The sequence below is a fragment of the Leopardus geoffroyi genome, chromosome B2 (genome assembly GCF_018350155.1).
Source record: "Leopardus geoffroyi isolate Oge1 chromosome B2, O.geoffroyi_Oge1_pat1.0, whole genome shotgun sequence".
Classification (NCBI taxonomy): Eukaryota; Metazoa; Chordata; class Mammalia; order Carnivora; family Felidae; genus Leopardus; species Leopardus geoffroyi.
This window is the reverse complement of record NC_059332.1, coordinates 53,924,389-53,941,207: the sequence shown is the minus strand read 5'-3', so window position 1 is coordinate 53,941,207 and position 16,819 is coordinate 53,924,389. Positions and strand designations below refer to the sequence as shown.

General features: G+C 37.8%; 1 protein-coding gene across 30 annotated transcripts in view; it reads left to right on the top strand.

Moving 5' to 3' along the window:
* Positions 1-15,953, top strand: part of DST (dystonin) — a 495,699-nt gene extending 479,746 nt beyond the window's left edge. For 14 of the 30 annotated variants that reach the window (XM_045498614.1, XM_045498603.1, XM_045498594.1 and 11 more), the window contains 11 exons: positions 306-469; positions 1,942-2,104; positions 3,419-3,573; positions 3,743-3,817; positions 4,717-4,734; positions 7,451-7,568; positions 8,889-8,960; positions 9,896-10,095; positions 10,518-10,628; positions 13,734-13,857; positions 14,679-15,953. In XM_045498614.1, coding sequence (XP_045354570.1) covers positions 306-469; positions 1,942-2,104; positions 3,419-3,573; positions 3,743-3,817; positions 4,717-4,734; positions 7,451-7,568; positions 8,889-8,960; positions 9,896-10,095; positions 10,518-10,628; positions 13,734-13,857; positions 14,679-14,941 — 1,463 coding nt within the window. In that variant the 3' untranslated portion in view covers positions 14,942-15,953. The remainder of the gene's footprint in view (positions 1-305; positions 470-1,941; positions 2,105-3,418; positions 3,574-3,742; positions 3,818-4,716; positions 4,735-7,450; positions 7,569-8,888; positions 8,961-9,895; positions 10,096-10,517; positions 10,629-13,733; positions 13,858-14,678) is intronic. The other 16 variants (XM_045498616.1, XM_045498615.1, XM_045498599.1 and 13 more) reach the window with 5 other exon arrangements.
* The last annotated feature ends 866 nt before the right edge of the window (positions 15,954-16,819 follow it).

Here is a 16,819-nt window from a genome sequence, read left to right as displayed (position 1 = left end):
GATCACAAGGTAATTCATTGTCATTGAAATGGCATGGATTTTAAGCTGGAAAATGCTTTTAAACATAATTTTATAAGAGATCATTCCAGTATTTAAATGCCCTTGTCAAGATATGTTTCTCTAATTTATACAAAAGATCCTTGGTAAGTAAAACAGATTTGGACTTGAACATTATGCATCATCTAAATAGGATATTTCTAAATAATTAAGGTGATTCAGTCTTAGCTGGGAACGATAAAGGCCCGGCCTTAACATATTTCAGAACCCTGGAAACTGCCCTCCTAACTAAAGTTGTATTTTAACAGGAAAGCGCTTCCCAGCATCAAGCTTATATCCCTCTGGATCACAGACACAAATCGAAACCAAGAATCCCAGGGTCAACTTGTTGGTGAGCAAATGGCAGCAAGTTTGGCTCCTCGCACTGGAAAGAAGGAGGAAGCTTAATGATGCCTTGGACAGACTGGAAGAGGTTAGAAAACTCATACATTCTGCACCCCTGATATATGGGATATGGGTTTAGGGAATCAGTATAATAAAAAATTACAATTGACCCTTGAACAACATGAGCGTTAGAGGCACCAACACCCTTCCACACACTGCATAGTCAAAAATCTACATATAACGTTTGACTCCCCCAAAACTTAACTGCTTAATAGCCTACTGTTGACCAGAATCCTTACTGATAACAATCAATTAACACAAATTTTGTATATTTGTTATATACTGTGTTCTTACAATCAAATACGCTAGAAGAGGGGAAATGTTATTGAGAAAATCACAAGAAAAAAATCACAAGGAAGAGAAAATACGTCTTTTTTTTTATTTTGTAAAAAACCTGCACGTAAGTGGATCCACACAATTCAAACCCATGTTGTTCAAGGGTCAAACTATAATGTTTAAACATAAGCAGAAGCTGACTCCTTAAGAAAAGGAATCAGATCCAGCTTAGGGCGCCTGGGTGGCTCAGTCAGTTGAGCATTCGACTCTTGATTTTGGCTCAGGTCATAATCTCATGGTTCATGAGTTCAAGCGCCATGTTGGGCTCTGTGCTGGTGGCATGGAGCCTGCTTGGGATTCTCTCTCTCCCTTTCCTCTGCCCCTCCCCTGCTCTCTCGCGCTCTCTCTCTCTCTCTCTCTCTCTATCTCTCAAATAAAATTTTTTAAAAAATTCAAAAGAAAAGATCCAGCTTGACATGTTTGCTTGGTATTACCTGGAAAATGTAACCGTTTATAGTTCATATATTTTCATTATTTATATTCTGTGATCTGAGATTTAGAGTTTCAGATTCTGAAACTGGGAAATTTTTAGAAGCCTAAAGGAGGTAGAATGACAAATAGCAGAGAGAGAACAGAGGTAAGTGCTACCACGTTGGGCCTGGTGCTCAGTGGGCAGAGAACTTTCTAGAGGTGTTATTACTTTGGGGCATGATCACATTGGCATGATCAGAAATTTTCAGTTTGAGGGTGCCTGGGGGGCTCAGTTGGTTGAGCATCCAGCTCTTGATCTTGGCCCAGGTCTTGATCTCACAATTCGTGAGTTCAAGCCCCACATTGGGCTCTGCACTGACAGCACAGAGTCTGCTTGGGATTCTCTCTCTCTCTCCCCCTCTCTCTGCCCCTCCCCAGCTTGTGTTCTCTCTGTCTCTGTCTCTGTCTTTATCTCTCTCTCAAAATAAATAAATAAAAACTTAAAAAAATTTTTTTTTCAGTTTGACTTTTTGAGGAACTTTTATATGTAAAGAAAAGCCAGTGACACTAGTGAAATTACAGGAAAAATGTTTCTGAGTTCTCTGTGCAAGATCATACCTTTGTTTGAAGTGGGAAAGATAGGTGCTTTATCTAGAAGACAAAAATATTAAAATATTAAAAATAACTTTATTCATAGAGTGTAAGATATAATTTGAGCACTGAATTAACCAAAATACATTTTGTCCTTTCCAGCTGAGGGAATTTGCTAACTTTGATTTTGATATCTGGCGCAAAAAATACATGAGATGGATGAATCATAAGAAATCTCGAGTGATGGACTTCTTCAGGAGAATTGATAAAGATCAGGACGGGAAAATAACCCGACAAGAATTTATTGATGGAATTCTTTCCTCAAGTAAGTCCCAACAGGGGTGACTGTAAATGATGTAATTTTTAAAGAAAATAAGCACCGTTTAAACTTGTGTTACCAATAAAGCATCGCCTTTAAACTTGGCTGTGAAGTCACAGCCCTCAGTGAAAAGTGCCCTTGGTAAAATTCATGGGTTTGGATTCAGGCACACTTGTAATTGTGTAACCACAATTAGTATATTCCTTGTTCCACTGCAGCTGTGTCCTCTTTAGGATAATAAACTTAATAATACTTGATTCTTAGATTGTTTGGCCTGACATATAATGGGAAATCAATAAACGCAAGTCAGTCTCTTCCCTTTTTTTGTTCTAATTGACATTCTGATCATTGTCATTAGTAGGAAATTAGAACTCTTTAAAAATTCTTAAGGTATTTGTCACTTTATTGGTAGTTTAGTCATATGGATATGCCTTCTCTGGAAGATGTTACTGGAAGTAATTCTTAAAGGAAATTTAATACAATCATATGAATGTGTATATTCATATGTATAAAATCCATATATTCCTTAAGTAAAGTGGTAGTTGAACCATATGAAACTTACTAATATGAAACAGTTTTTGAACTAGAAAAATAGCAGTTTCAAGTGATTCACCCTGGTGTAGTCATTAAAGATAAATGTAGGTCCTATACACTGCTTTCGTTTGTTTCGATGTCAATCGGCTTCTTAAAAGGATTTTAATATATTTGATGACCCTGATAATTTAACTGGCAGCATTAAGATCAAAATAATACAATCAAGAATGTCTTGAGGCAGAATTAACATGTTATACCTCTTCCTTTTTTTTTTTAAAGCTTAAATCTTTTTGTCAAATGTTACTGTAAATAGCTAGGTTTTTAAAAACTTTCATTGGGAATGTAGTATGGCTTATTCTGAGAGTATCCTAATTATCATTCATACGTGGAATCTAAATACAGAGTTAAACTCAGAGTGGAAAAGTGGTTGCCAGGGTCTGGGGGTGGGGGTGAGGGGAAATAGGGAGAGTCTGGTACAAGAGTACAGTCTTTCACCGTATGGTGAGTGAGGTCTGAGGTTCTAAAGTATAATGTGGTGACTATAGTTGATAATACTGTACTGTGCCATTGAAATTTTCTAAGTGAGTAGAACTTAAGTTTTCAGAAAAACAAAACAAAACAAAAAGATAAATATGTGAGGTGATGGATGTGTTAACTAACTTGATGGGAGGAATCCTTTCACAGTGTGTACGTGTATCAAATCATCACAATATACACTTTTCATTGTCTTACAATTTTGTCAGTTATACCTCAGTAATGCTACTTACTATTATCTGAAAATTTTAGAGTTTCCAACCAGCCGCCTGGAGATGAGCGCAGTTGCAGACATCTTTGACCGAGACGGTGATGGATACATTGACTACTATGAGTTCGTAGCGGCCCTTCATCCGAATAAAGACGCATATAAACCTGTCACTGACGCCGACAAAATCGAGGATGAGGTATCATTATCTTTCCGCCACCTGCAACAACATCTTGTGCTGCCAGGATATCCTGCACAACCCATGCAGCCGTTTTATTTATTTCATTTTGAGTTGTCCTGTCAAGGTTTTAAGGATTCCGCAGTGTGTAATAACATTAAAGTGGACATTTCATTGTTCTTTTTGGCAGGTGACAAGACAAGTAGCTAAGTGTAAATGTGCAAAACGATTTCAAGTTGAACAGATCGGAGATAACAAATACAGGGTAAGTCTGCAAAATAACGGTTTAGTTCTCTTGAAGGAGAAAAATTGAAATTTGTATGCAATTTGATCTGCATTGCTTTCCAGGAATGCTAATTACTTTTACCTCACATCACAATATAGTGGTCTATAAAATTCCAACTTTTGTCATTTTACATTCTATAAACATAGCCTGCATTTTGTAAATTAGGACATATCTTTGACATGTACGTTACTTTTAAGGAGGAAAACACATCTCACATACTCAGTTGGTTCGTGTGACTTATAATATATTTTATTATGACTACAGGTAAGTTTTCATATTTCTAGTAACAAAGCTATTCCAAGCCAGAACCATGAAGTTAAAAATGTTGACTCATTTTTAGAAAAGTGAAAAAAGAGGCCATGTTTTCCACTTGTACAGTTATTTTTCCTCTCATTCGAAGTCTCAAAAGCTCAGTCCGCCTTCTTCAGAACAATTATTTGAAGACTAATGTGACTTTGTCACTCCTCTCTCTTTTTTTTCTTTGTTTTGGGATATCTCTTATATGTAGTAGCTAGACAGGAAATGTGCTGAGTTTCCCTAATACAGTTTGTTACTTACGAATGAAATTTTTTTAAATTTTAATTTGTATATTTCCACATTGGAAAATATTCATCTACATATTTGAATTTCTAACCTAAATTTGAAACCCAAAGCTTTTCAAAAAAACTTGTATAGGAAATTTTCTGCCTGTTTGGTTTGAAGTCTGAACACATGGGTACCTGCACATTTCTAAACTAGGTACTGTATCCAGGAGCCCCGAGTGTGAACGATTGTGTGTGTGTGTGTATGCGTGTGTGTGTGTGTGTTCTAGAGTCATATAGAAAGTTTCCTATTGAACTAATTGTGTCTTTCTTCCATTTTTCATTTTTTTTTATCAGTTCTTCCTGGGAAATCAGGTATAAACCAGTGGAATGTATTCTCAAGTTCCCAATGATTTTTTTTTTAACTTTAATTCATAGCCATTAAAGCTTGCCATGGCCAATCTTTCCCATGCTGTTGCCCTAGCTACTACATTGTTGGTTGGCGTGGTGTTTCTGTAAATGCTGTAAGGATCCTTGATCCAGGATTCCTTTTTGCAGTGTGTCTTAAATGAGGAGATTACTTTTAAGCAAACCAGATAATAAATTTTAGCTTGACTGGTCACAGTGTTGCAAATGCAATTTTTAATTCCAGTTTATAATAATATGTTATATGTATTTTATGCAAATACTCATTGGAACACAAATTTGATTCTGCACACATCTCTACACTGTATTTAACCATTGAGGTCACATGGTCTACAGTAGCTAGAGAAGGACGAGCGTCAGGCACTGACGTGGGAAGACAGAGAAGTGAGAAGTCTCCCTGGCACTCAGCCACAAGTAATGTGTTCTCTCCAAAGCAGCTATTGTCCTATTTGTCCTAAATCATCAATTTTAGGGATTTGCATTTTCCAAGTAGAAATTTCAACTCTGGAGGTTTTAACTGGTATCATTCATTTTGAGGACATGTATCTCCCATATGAAATCTTAAACCACGCTTTATCCCATTTTGACTTCACATTGAAGTCCGTATAAACTGTCCAGTGACACTGTGTCATGATCACAAGTTTTAGAACTAAAGATAAGAGAAATTGTGTTTTGATTTAAACAAAGGAGAAGAGTTCTTCCCTGTATGCTTTTGGAAAGAAGCATACTATTTGTAATACCTGACCATATCATATTAGATATTCCTCTGCCTCTCAGTTGTTAAGCCATATTGTAGCTTAAGTTTCAAATTCCCTCTTACTCCCATTTATTGCAAGCACATATTTTTTTTCAAATAGAAATTTTCAGGTCCTTCGAATTGATGTCTTTAAAACTTGGCATTAAGTATAATATATAAAAAGTTACTGTCCTGTTCATTTATTATTATTTTCTGAGTTAGCAATTGGGGTAGTATTTTTTATTTGTGGAAAGGATGAGAAAAATGCTCACTTTAAATGGTTTTATTTACTGAAAACACAAAGAGCAACATTAATCTATTTTTTTCTTACATCACGATTTGGCTGTTAGGAAAATTAGAGACATTCTGAAGGCAATGTTATTGTCTAGAAAATACATTCTCAAAATAAAAATTTATATTTATTAGACTTGAAATATCTCTATAAAATAGTAATTCTCCTTTTGTTTTGAACATAATCTTGGATTGAAAGTATCTTGTCTAATTATCTGGTTTCTTAAGGGTAATTTTCTTTAAATCCCTTCCTTTTCCTTTGCTTATTAGCAGCACCAAATTTTTTTCTAACAAAATAAATATATATTTTAATTTCAAAATTTTAATTTACATTTCAGGAACCGGTTCAATTATAAGAGAGTTTAAATCTCAAGGCTTGAAAATGGACTACTTTAGAAATAGCAATATAAAAAGGGTTGATGTAAAACGCATGAGTTCCTGCTGGTGCATTTTACATGCTTTCCAGGTCCTTTTGAGTTTCAGGGTCATGGGTTGGCTTTGTTTTAGGTTCTATTCCTGAAACTCAATGTTAAAGCATATTGAAAAGCAGCAGATTGTTTTCTATTTAAAGTGAAGTTTTCTGTTTACCCATCATGAGTCCAGACAAATAGTCAAAGTCACAATTGCATCTTACCTGCCTTTAAAAGAAACTATGTTTACTTGACTGTTCATTTTGCTATGGTATCTGTTGAGTTGGCAACCATGAAAATCAGTATGGTGATTTTTACAAGCTGAACATGAGCCTATTAGAAATGATTTCAAAGTATAAAATTATTTCTCATGGGCTTTCAAAACAAATCTTAGGATCAAAAACTATCTGTACTCTAGACGGTTATTCCAGACTTGCAGAATTTGTAGCATATCCAAGTGATTGGAAATCCATTGAAAGGGTAAGAACACAAATGTGTATTAGTGTCAGTAATTATGGTACAAACAGCTTTAAGACAAAGCCTTTTAGATTCGAAAGCTGTATCACTAATAATGTGTCACTGGCTGTTCTAATATTACAGTAATCCAAAATGGCACACTAATCCAGCCTTTGACAGATTGGTTTACCAGATCATTAGTGATCCAGAAATTTTAGTTGACTGTGAAATTTTTGCTGGTCATGTTCATTTACTGCTTTATCTCTCTAAAGTCAAAACTGCTCTTAGGGAATACCGAATGAGCTTATGGAGATTATTCCTGCAGATTTCAGTGGAAAATAGTTTTAGTATAAGAGAAAGTTTTAATGAAGAAGAATCAGAGTTTACTAAACTTTCTTTAGAATCTTATTTTGTATAAGCCCTGGCAGGTGGGCCAGTGCTTATTTTGATGTTGTGTTTAATTTCTAGAAACATCTTTCAATTACTGCCTTACTAATGTTTCTATCATAAAGAAAATTCATTTCTGGAACAAAGCTTCAATATTACACTTGATAACCTTGGTAGCTTTTTTCAAACTGTTTCCTTTGGGCTAAATCAGCATGCAGCAGTCTAACGCAGATCATTTCAAACCCCTTTTTATGAGATTTTACTAATCGCTGTGAACTAAGCAAGAAATTTAAGTTGGTTGCTTAAGCTACTGCAGATTGCATATCATCCTTAGGTGTTTAGCCTTACTGTTGACAATTAGAGGTTCTGTCTTTCATCTTCACAGTTTGGGGACTCCCAGCAGCTGAGGCTCGTTCGAATCCTACGAAGTACCGTAATGGTTCGTGTTGGAGGCGGATGGATGGCGCTTGATGAGTTCTTGGTGAAAAATGATCCTTGCAGGGGTAAGGAGATGCTATGTTATGATAATAATACCATGAAAGTATACCAATTTTGTATTACTTCCCAGCATCAAAAACATGCTGGGTCTAATTTTGGTTATTTATTACGGTAATGAACATTTCACATTGGTCTCTGTCAGCCTAAAGTTCCCAAAGAACTTTCGGCAATCATGTAAACCATGTTCTTCTCATTTTTTTTCTTACTTCTTCTGGATAATTATGAGAGTGATAGACAGGAAATACTAGAGTAGATGTATTCATTTTTTAATGAAATGCTCCCATATGCAATTTTCAAAGTCAGTAATTACATCAACTAGGGAAAAGAGTTCATCTGTCATTAAATAGCAAAGTAAAATGAAAGGAAACCGAGGTGAAGAAGACTGAACATGCTGGATGGTAAAAGTTTAAAAGTGAAAGTTTTTTTTTCCTTTACATTGGGGGAAGGTAAGGAAAGTAATACCTAAACATTTAAAAATTAATTATCAACTGCTAACTTGACGCTTACTTGGAAGCTGTAGGTTAGCACATTAAAAATATAAACATATGCTACTATATAGCTCACTCCATATCTACCAGCCACAGAGTCCTTGATTATCTTTTAATTTTCCTTATCTTTCAGATCCCATAGTCGATTTTGGAATTCTTAACTGATTTACCTTACAAATGGTCATTTGATTGCAGTTTCTAGTTAGGTCCCCTTTACTTAGTAGGTCCATTTTTCTTTGAAAAAAGGAAACAATAAAATTCTGTGATTTTCTTTAACCTGTGAGCTCATTTTACTCCTCTTAAACAAACAACCACAAATGTTTGTGCTGATACTGATAGGCTACCCTGCGGGAGGCCGGGGTTCTTCCAGTGGGGCCTGTTTGTTAATTTAGTGCTGGCACCTGGATGCACAGGTGTATCAGAGTGAGCCCTGCTCTGCCAAGGGCACCTTCGATCCGCATACAACCCTACAGGTAGCTCTGCTCTCTGCAAGTCACAGATACACCCCAAAAAGGGGCAAAATAACAAAAACTCCCTTTCTTAGTAAATGCAGCCTGAAGTAATGTACCTTCATTTATGAAACAAAGAAATGAGAATGTGTAGCATCCTGTCGAGTTGCTTAGAGAGGCTGTTGTGGCTGCGGCCAAGTCTTCCAAATAGGTTTTTCTTATGGAGTCAAATCTCAGAGTGCTTCTTTTCCTGATGCAACTTTTCTTCTAAAATGTGTGCTAAAAGCCGGATCTGAGCACCCTTTGCATATTCAACTACTGTACTTTGTTTCTTCTCTTGCTAACAGTATTCTTTAATGTGATTGGTATCCTGTGTCATTTTTTCTAGTTCATCATCATGGGAGTAAAATGTTACGTTCGGAATCAAACTCTTCAATTACTACTACTCAGCCTACTATAGGTTGGCAACCCCTCTCTTTGCCTCTCCCCTCTTACCTTTTCTCTTTCCTACTTTTACATTCTCGCTTTAATCATTTGTTTTAAGATAACACGCTTCATCCATCGCGTATGGCTTAACTCATATCCAACTGAGCTGGTGCTTCCAAATTTAAATTCTGAACCGTTGACACACTTCCGGTGTGTTGCACACGTAGGTGTTCTGTAAGTGATCAAACACATGCTAACACGTTGCTCATTGGGTTCTTGTGGAGTGTTCTCCGTGTGCATATGTGTTTGTATGAGTGTTGCATCACTGATTATCTCCTATCCTTGGGTCTGGTGTTTGTTATTTGCATGTTGGTTAAACAGACTTTTTGGAGGCATAAAAAAAAATACTAGTTGCCTCATTTAAGTGAAGAACCTGAGAGTTTATATGTTGTCATCATAATTAACAAGCCATCTCTCATTCTGTGTAATTCTATTGTTTAATTAATTCCAGTGTTAAAAAACTGGCATTCTCCTTACCTCAGTAGTACATGCAAAAGACACAGTCCCCGCCTTACTGGCTTGTCTTCTCAGTGTGCAGAAAGGGCGATGAAACCATGTGGGCATCAGTAGCTGGTGGATTAACAATATTTTAGCATGAGCTTTCCATTTTCATGCTGACTCTTTCTTTAATAGTGGTTATTCTTGCTGGTGTCTAGTGTTAGAATAAACACACTATTTTTTTTTTCTTTCCCAAACTTACTTGTATCCAAAAGGAATGCATTGTAAAGGAATGCATTTAACTTTTTGTTATGCTGAGTTGGAGTTGGCATGGCAAAAAGATGTTCTTGAAATCCTCAACTTAATCTGTGGTGCCAGCTGGTTGTTCTTCCCGTAAATTGATTGAGCATCTCTTTTTTTTTCCCCCTTCCTCTTTTGCTTGTGTACCTCGTTGTGTGCCACGTAATCCAGCCAAAGGAAGGACAAACATGGAACTTCGGGAGAAGTTCATTTTAGCAGATGGTGCCAGTCAGGGTATGGCAGCCTTCCGGCCCCGGGGCCGAAGATCGCGGCCTTCGTCACGAGGAGCTTCACCCAACCGCTCAACGTCTGTGTCCAGTCAGGCTGGCCAGGCGGCCTCTCCACAGGTCCCTGCCACCAGCACACCCAAGGTAAGACTCAGCTGGGAAAGGTTGTCTTTCTCCCATGCAGTCACTGTCTCCGGTATACTTTTGAATGTTTTGGGACCCCAGCATTTGAAGGACCTGTCTTCTCCATTTGTATCCCTTCTCACAATATGATGCACGAAGGATTTAAAAACATGTATCTACATATGTGCTTTTGCCTTGTGGCCCATATGGAGACTGTCGATTTAGGGGCTTTGGTTACCTTTCAGATTGCTTTTTCTTTTTAAATAAAGCTTTATTTTTTTATTTTATTTTTTTGATGTATATAATTTGCCATCCAATCTTTCCACTTATTTTTAATTGTTATCATTCTTACTGTGAAACATTACTCTGCTATGAATATCTCTTTCTGTGGTTTGTTTTTTATCTACTGTCCTTTACATTTGATTTGCCATTGTTCCATACAGATTCTCCATCCTTTAACACGCAATTATGGTAAACCTTGGTTGACAAACAGCAAAATGTCAACTCCTTGTAAACCAGCAGAGTGCTCAGACTTTTCCGTGCCGTCTGCAGAGGTATCGTAAGGCCCAGATTCTAGTCTAACAGTCTTCTTTAACTGAAACTGTCACCCACTAACATTGCTTTACCTCTCCCTTAACACATGCACTTTTGATAATACCACGTCTTTTTACAGACTTCTATAAAATAATAAACAACTCCGCATTTCTGGGAAGACATGAGAGTGTCTTTTCTCTCTTGGGAGAGTGAAATACAGGAGATTATATTAGACTTATGTCAAGTTTCTGTTAGAGCTCATGGTATGCTTGTGCTTCTAGACATTATTTGGGCAAGAAATGCAACAATACCCCTTCAGGTGAGAGTGAGAGGCAATGTCATTTACAAGTATTTGCTTAAAAGAATATTTATTAAGTGTAGACTGTGAGTAAGGTCCTTCCAAATGTATGCTACATTTATTTCTGCACAAGAACACTGGGTGGGTAAGACATAAAAGCCTTTTAGTTTTCAGTGGCGGGGGGGTGGCTTAGGTATGAAAAAAGTTATCTGGCATTTTCAATAGGTATGTGTCTTTATTAGACTTTAAGGATTATTATTTAAGTGTGCTTCAGCTTTTTATATGGCAGGATTTATGGAGATAAGATATTTAGGTCATGTAAAATGTGCCCAATTAGCTCATATATCAGACCATTTCATTCAAGTGAAAATCAACCAAATATATTTGAAAGAAAGTTCTCTGTAAAATGACACACACATAGGTATCAAATGATCACATACTTGATTAGAGGTACAATAATTGGGGTGATGTCCCTAAATAACTTTGCTTGAAATAAAGTCCAGGACCCTTTTATGAAAGTGATATATAGTACCTGTAAAAAGCCCTGTATGCTTTTCAAAACACTTTCTAATCTATTATTTAATCCTCACATCAGTAGTAAGAGGTAAGCAGAGAAAATTTCATTACTCTCATGATTCAAAATGTCATTACTGGTAATGGTAGAATTGAGGCAGAAACAATCCATTCTTCAATTCTTCCTCATTCCCTGACCCTTCATTTCCACCCTGTCACTTATGGTGAATTTAGTGTAACAAAAACTGAGAACAGTTCAAGAGGCCTCAAGCAACATATATGTTTTAAATATTTAGGGCTATGCTGCTATGTTCCAATTTTTTTAAAACTAGAGATTCCCCCAGATTAGAGTTTAAGTATGTTAACTACTATAAAACTATGTTTCGTTTCAAATAGCCTCATTAGACAAAACAACCAAAGAGAGAAAACAACTAAGGTATATACCTCTATGGAGGGGTCTGTGAGAATCCTAGGTAGGGTTGGTGACCCTAAAATAAGAGCAGTCAAGGCCTTCCGAGAAGAATGATTTTACATGGCAATGAATTCTGCCACCTTGGGTGATATGTTTCATAATTTGGGGGTCCTCACTCTTTTGTGGGTTGTCAAGATTCTTTTAAACTTAGGAATTTAACTAGATGAAAGTTGTCAGATCTTGGGCAGATCACTGCCCTCCTCAGGCCCTCATTTTTCACATTTGCCAAGAAAGTTGTGATTAGGGGAATGTAAGGATTAATTATCCTTACATGGATGAAAGTATTTTGAAAAGTTAAGGTTTTTTTTAATGTTTATTTTGAGAGAGAGCGAGTAGGGGAGGGGCAGATAGAGAATCCCAAGCAGGCTCTGCACTGTCAACATGGAGCCCATCACAGGGCTCAGTTCACAATCTGTGAGATCATGACCTGAGCCAAAATCAGGAGTCTGATGCTGAACCTACTGAGCCACCCAGGCGCCCTGAAGAGTTAAGTTATATACGTATACAAATCACATATTAATTCTGTCCTTAAATGTATGTATAGAATACATATGTAAATGAATTTTGAATATTACATTTATATTAAATTGCAACTCTAATATATCAAAATGTCTTACATACACTTCATTACACATTTACAACTAATATGAGAAAAACTAATTTTTAAAAAAAATGGACACATGGGGTGCCTGGATGGCTCAGTTGGTTGAGCGTCCGACTCTTGATTTCAGCTCAGGTCATGATTCCAGGGTCATGGGATCAAGCCCCACATTGGACTCTGCACTAAGCAGGGAGCCTGCTTAAGATTCTCTCTCCCTTTGCCCCTCCTGCCCACTCATGTTTGCTCACTCTGTTTTTAGAAAAAAAATTTTTATTTAAAAAATGCCCATATACACCTGTTGGGATGAGCACTGGGTGTTGTATGGAAACCAATTTGACAATAAATTTCATATTAAAATAAACAAATAAAAATAAATAAAAATAAAAAATGCCCACATAATTTGTACAGGTTCATTTTCTCTGAGCAGCTCCCTGTGAGTTCATTGAGGCAAGTGACCTCCCTTATACTTCATGGGAGATTTGCTTATTTTGTTAACTTTGGGGAAATTTTCAGAATGTTGTAGTGGTCTGGAAAAAATGCAGTGATTTTAGGCTTATAATAAAATCTCATGGTTGTGATTGCTTTAGGCATTCTCTGTGAACTCCTATAAGAATTTTTAAAGAATTTTCCCTAAGTGTTGCCCACGTGTCTCCTGCATAAAGACCATAGAAGGAAATGAAAGTAGATGAAGTGATGTGGTACCAAGTTGTAAAATGTCACTGCCTCTTTTTTGCAGTTAAGTTTGTTTAAATGAAGACTGTTGAGGCATCATTTACTTATTGTTCTGTCAGTTTATTTCTGGCTGGTTCCCTAAAAGCATTGGAGGCACCAGAATATCCAAGCACAGCTTTTTCAGAGTCCCATTCTCTCTCTGTACCATGCACTCCCAACCTTTCTGGCAAGACTCTTCTAACTCCATAATGTTCACTGACAACCTGAAAGATACTAATGTGCTCACGGTTTAATTTGCCTTTTTTTTTCCCTTGCTATCCTTTGGGGAGCTCTATTTCTGTGTTTTCTCTTCCATATGAATTCCTTTTTAACTCAGGGAGGGAATAAGGAATGAGTGGGAAGAAGCAAGTGGAGAGAACCCCATGCCACGTCTAATTGAAAAGCCTCTCCCACTCCCCCTCCTGAGGAGGCCCAGTGCAGGGGCTTCCACCAATCTATAACGTGGTGTCAGTGGAATATTGTGGAACAGGAACGATTTCTTGAAATGTCCTTTCACTGATTAAATACAGGGAACACCAATACAAGGAAGCAAGCTTCGACTTCCAGGATATTTATCAGGGAAAGGCTTCCACTCTGGGGACGACAGTGGCTTGATAACCACCGCAGCCGCCAGAGTCCGAACACAGTTTGCTGGTAAGTGTGATGTGGCTCTTTCTGTGATAGCTTTTTGCGGTATGATCTGAAGGTGAAAGTTCCTGTTCTTCTTCATGGTGGATGAAATAACAAATTGACAGTGCTGTATTCTTTCAAAATGACACATAGCCCTGTCCTCCAACAACGGTAGGGGATAAATGACAAGAAAATCCCTTTTGGAAAGTACCAAAGGAAGATGAGCATAAAAAAAACTAGAGCAGTATCCTACCCCTTTACGCTGGAAGCTCTTGGCTCTTCTGTCTGCTTACAAGTTGCCTGGGCTCCTTTTTGGGTGGTTGGAAAAACCCAACTGGACTGGGCCTTACACCCGTGCTAGTCTTGCTTCTTCACAGAATAGTGAACCTGGTCCCTGGGGTTGTGGGCTCAGCAAGCATGAAGTTTCTTTAAAATTTCAAGACTTCTCTTTTAAATTCCTCTGTGCTTCCAATTACTTATCCTCGGGTAAAGCGTTTGCCCCATGTCTGCCCTGCACACATCCCTAGGTACACATGTTAAACTTTGGAAAGCATAATGTTAAATTCTAGGTATATTCCTAATATCTGTTTGTAGGAAATGGAATCCTGTCTAAGCCCAAACCTACCTTTTGTCTGTAAGCCTACCGTTTTGTATATTACATCGACTTAGAGTGAGGCTACCGACCCTAGTGGAATGCAGAAAGGCCACGAATCCACAAGTGTCTGCTGAGTGCCTGCTAGGTGACAAGAAAATGTGTTGAGATTAAAGGTGGCATTAGGTTTCAAGAATGTGTTGTCGATGGACCCGGGAATGAGGGTGGTTCAACTCCGTTCCTCTCTCCTCAGATCCCAAGAAGACTCCCAGCCGACCAGGAAGCCGAGCCGGAAGCAAAGCTGGCAGCAGGGCCAGCAGCCGCCGAGGCAGTGATGCGTCAGACTTTGACATTTCGGAAATCCAGTCTGTGTGCTCAGACGTGGAGACTGTCCCCCAGACACACAGGCCTACGCCCCGAGCAGGTTCTCGGCCCTCCACAGCCAAGCCTTCCAAAATCCCCACGCCCCAGAGGAAATCACCTGCCAGCAAATTGGACAAGTCCTCAAAGAGATAGTGCAATTGGTTCCACCGCGGCCCTTCCTTGAGCGTTTATTATTTAAGTTTGAAAGATGTAAAATATGATGTAGAAATTATTGTGAAATAATTGCAAGGAGTTGAGTTTAAAATTCTGCAGATGGCCTTATTTGTGTATTTGTCTTCTTATTTTATCTGTATAATTTCTTGTCAGATATTCTGGGGGTTAAAGTCACATCATATGTGAGGGGGAGGAAAGAGTCTAACATGCACTAACATTTCCGCACTGTAAGGTGTGGAGCACACACTAGAATCGGTGACTGTACCTACAGGTAAGTCCTCATCCTCTCTGACAGCCACAGCACGACAGCTGCGACTAACGTTAAGGATACCTCATGACATTTTCTTGCTTTTGTAGACACTCTGAGAAGCCAAAAGACACACACCGGGGATACATTTTGAGATCATTAAAATGTAAACTAAAAGGGGGAGGGCAGACAGACGAACACAACCACGTACAGTTCTTTAAGCAGTGTCTGACAGAGAACTCACAGGAAGTTACTTTAGGCACTTGCCAGTGCTATGACATTCGAGAACCTTACAGCATTTCTGTGCCATCGCTTCACATGAGGCCAGAGGCGTCCCGGATATTAGACCTATTATACTGTAAGAATATAATTATAAAGTGCATTCATATAAATGTGAGGTTTTCTTTTGCTTGAGTGGACAGTAGCACCTGTATCATTGAACTCATTTTGTATCAAAGCAATTTTGCTTGCAGAAAGCTATGAAATAAAACATGTCCCTTAACTACATTGCTATGGAATTAATTTTTTTCCCCAGGGAAAATCCGTGTATTTTTTTATGAGCAATATCAATTTGGAGTGACCAAAAGATACTTAAAAATGGGTTTATTTTGATTTCTCATCTGAAATAATCATGTTCTGGTATTATATCTATATTTAATAAATATATACATTTTAATTTATTATGTATACTCACATACTATAGAAAGATATTAGTATGCATTTAATAAAACCTATTCACTTGAACATGTGGAATACCTGATTATTTAAAGAACTTTTTCTATCGTTTGTTTGTTTTGAATAAAGGTTGTACGTCTGATGTATTTTTACTAATAGTGTGACGGTAAGTTTGGGGGGCATCAAAACACAGGGACACAATAAGGTATGTACTAAGAATGACATTAACATATATTCAGTATTCTACAAATATTTTTAGTACCAACCGTGTGCAAGCTCCTGTGTTCCCCTGAGGCTGCAGGTTCCTTGCTATCTTCTATTCAGGGGGAAAACAGTTCATCAACAAGCAAATCACTCAAATCACTAAAAAACGTGAATTAAAACCAGGGGATGTGTGACAGGGTGCTGATTTTATTATTAAGGCAATATAGTGATATTTTTCTGGCCTGTGTACATTTAAAAATCGAGTGATCAAATTTTCCTAAATACAAAAAATGGCCGTTAGAAGAATGGCCAATCCTGATTAGGGCGTGACAGGTTATGACTCCCCCCAGAACTCCGTAAATTTATCTCAGCAAATGTTGTTGAGGCTCAAGGGGATAGTATTATGTTTTCCCTGCTTGGCCTTGTTCACAGAGGCCAACAGAGAAGGGCCTGGAGTCTCCACTGACAGAAATTAGGTGCCGCTTTTAAGTGATAGTAATTCCTTTTCTCTCCAAGCATGGGTCTCAGGTGGGAGTCCTTGATGGAAAAGGGTAATCCTAACCTAACAGATCACGTGTTGTCATTCATGCATTTATAAACGTGTCATCCGAGAAAGCAGTGGGAATTGTCCTTATTCCTTCGGTGATTTGCGTGTGATCACATTTCTACTTCAAAGACAAATTTAAGGGAATGTTTTTTATCTCAGCCTCTTTGAATGCCACCCCTGTTAA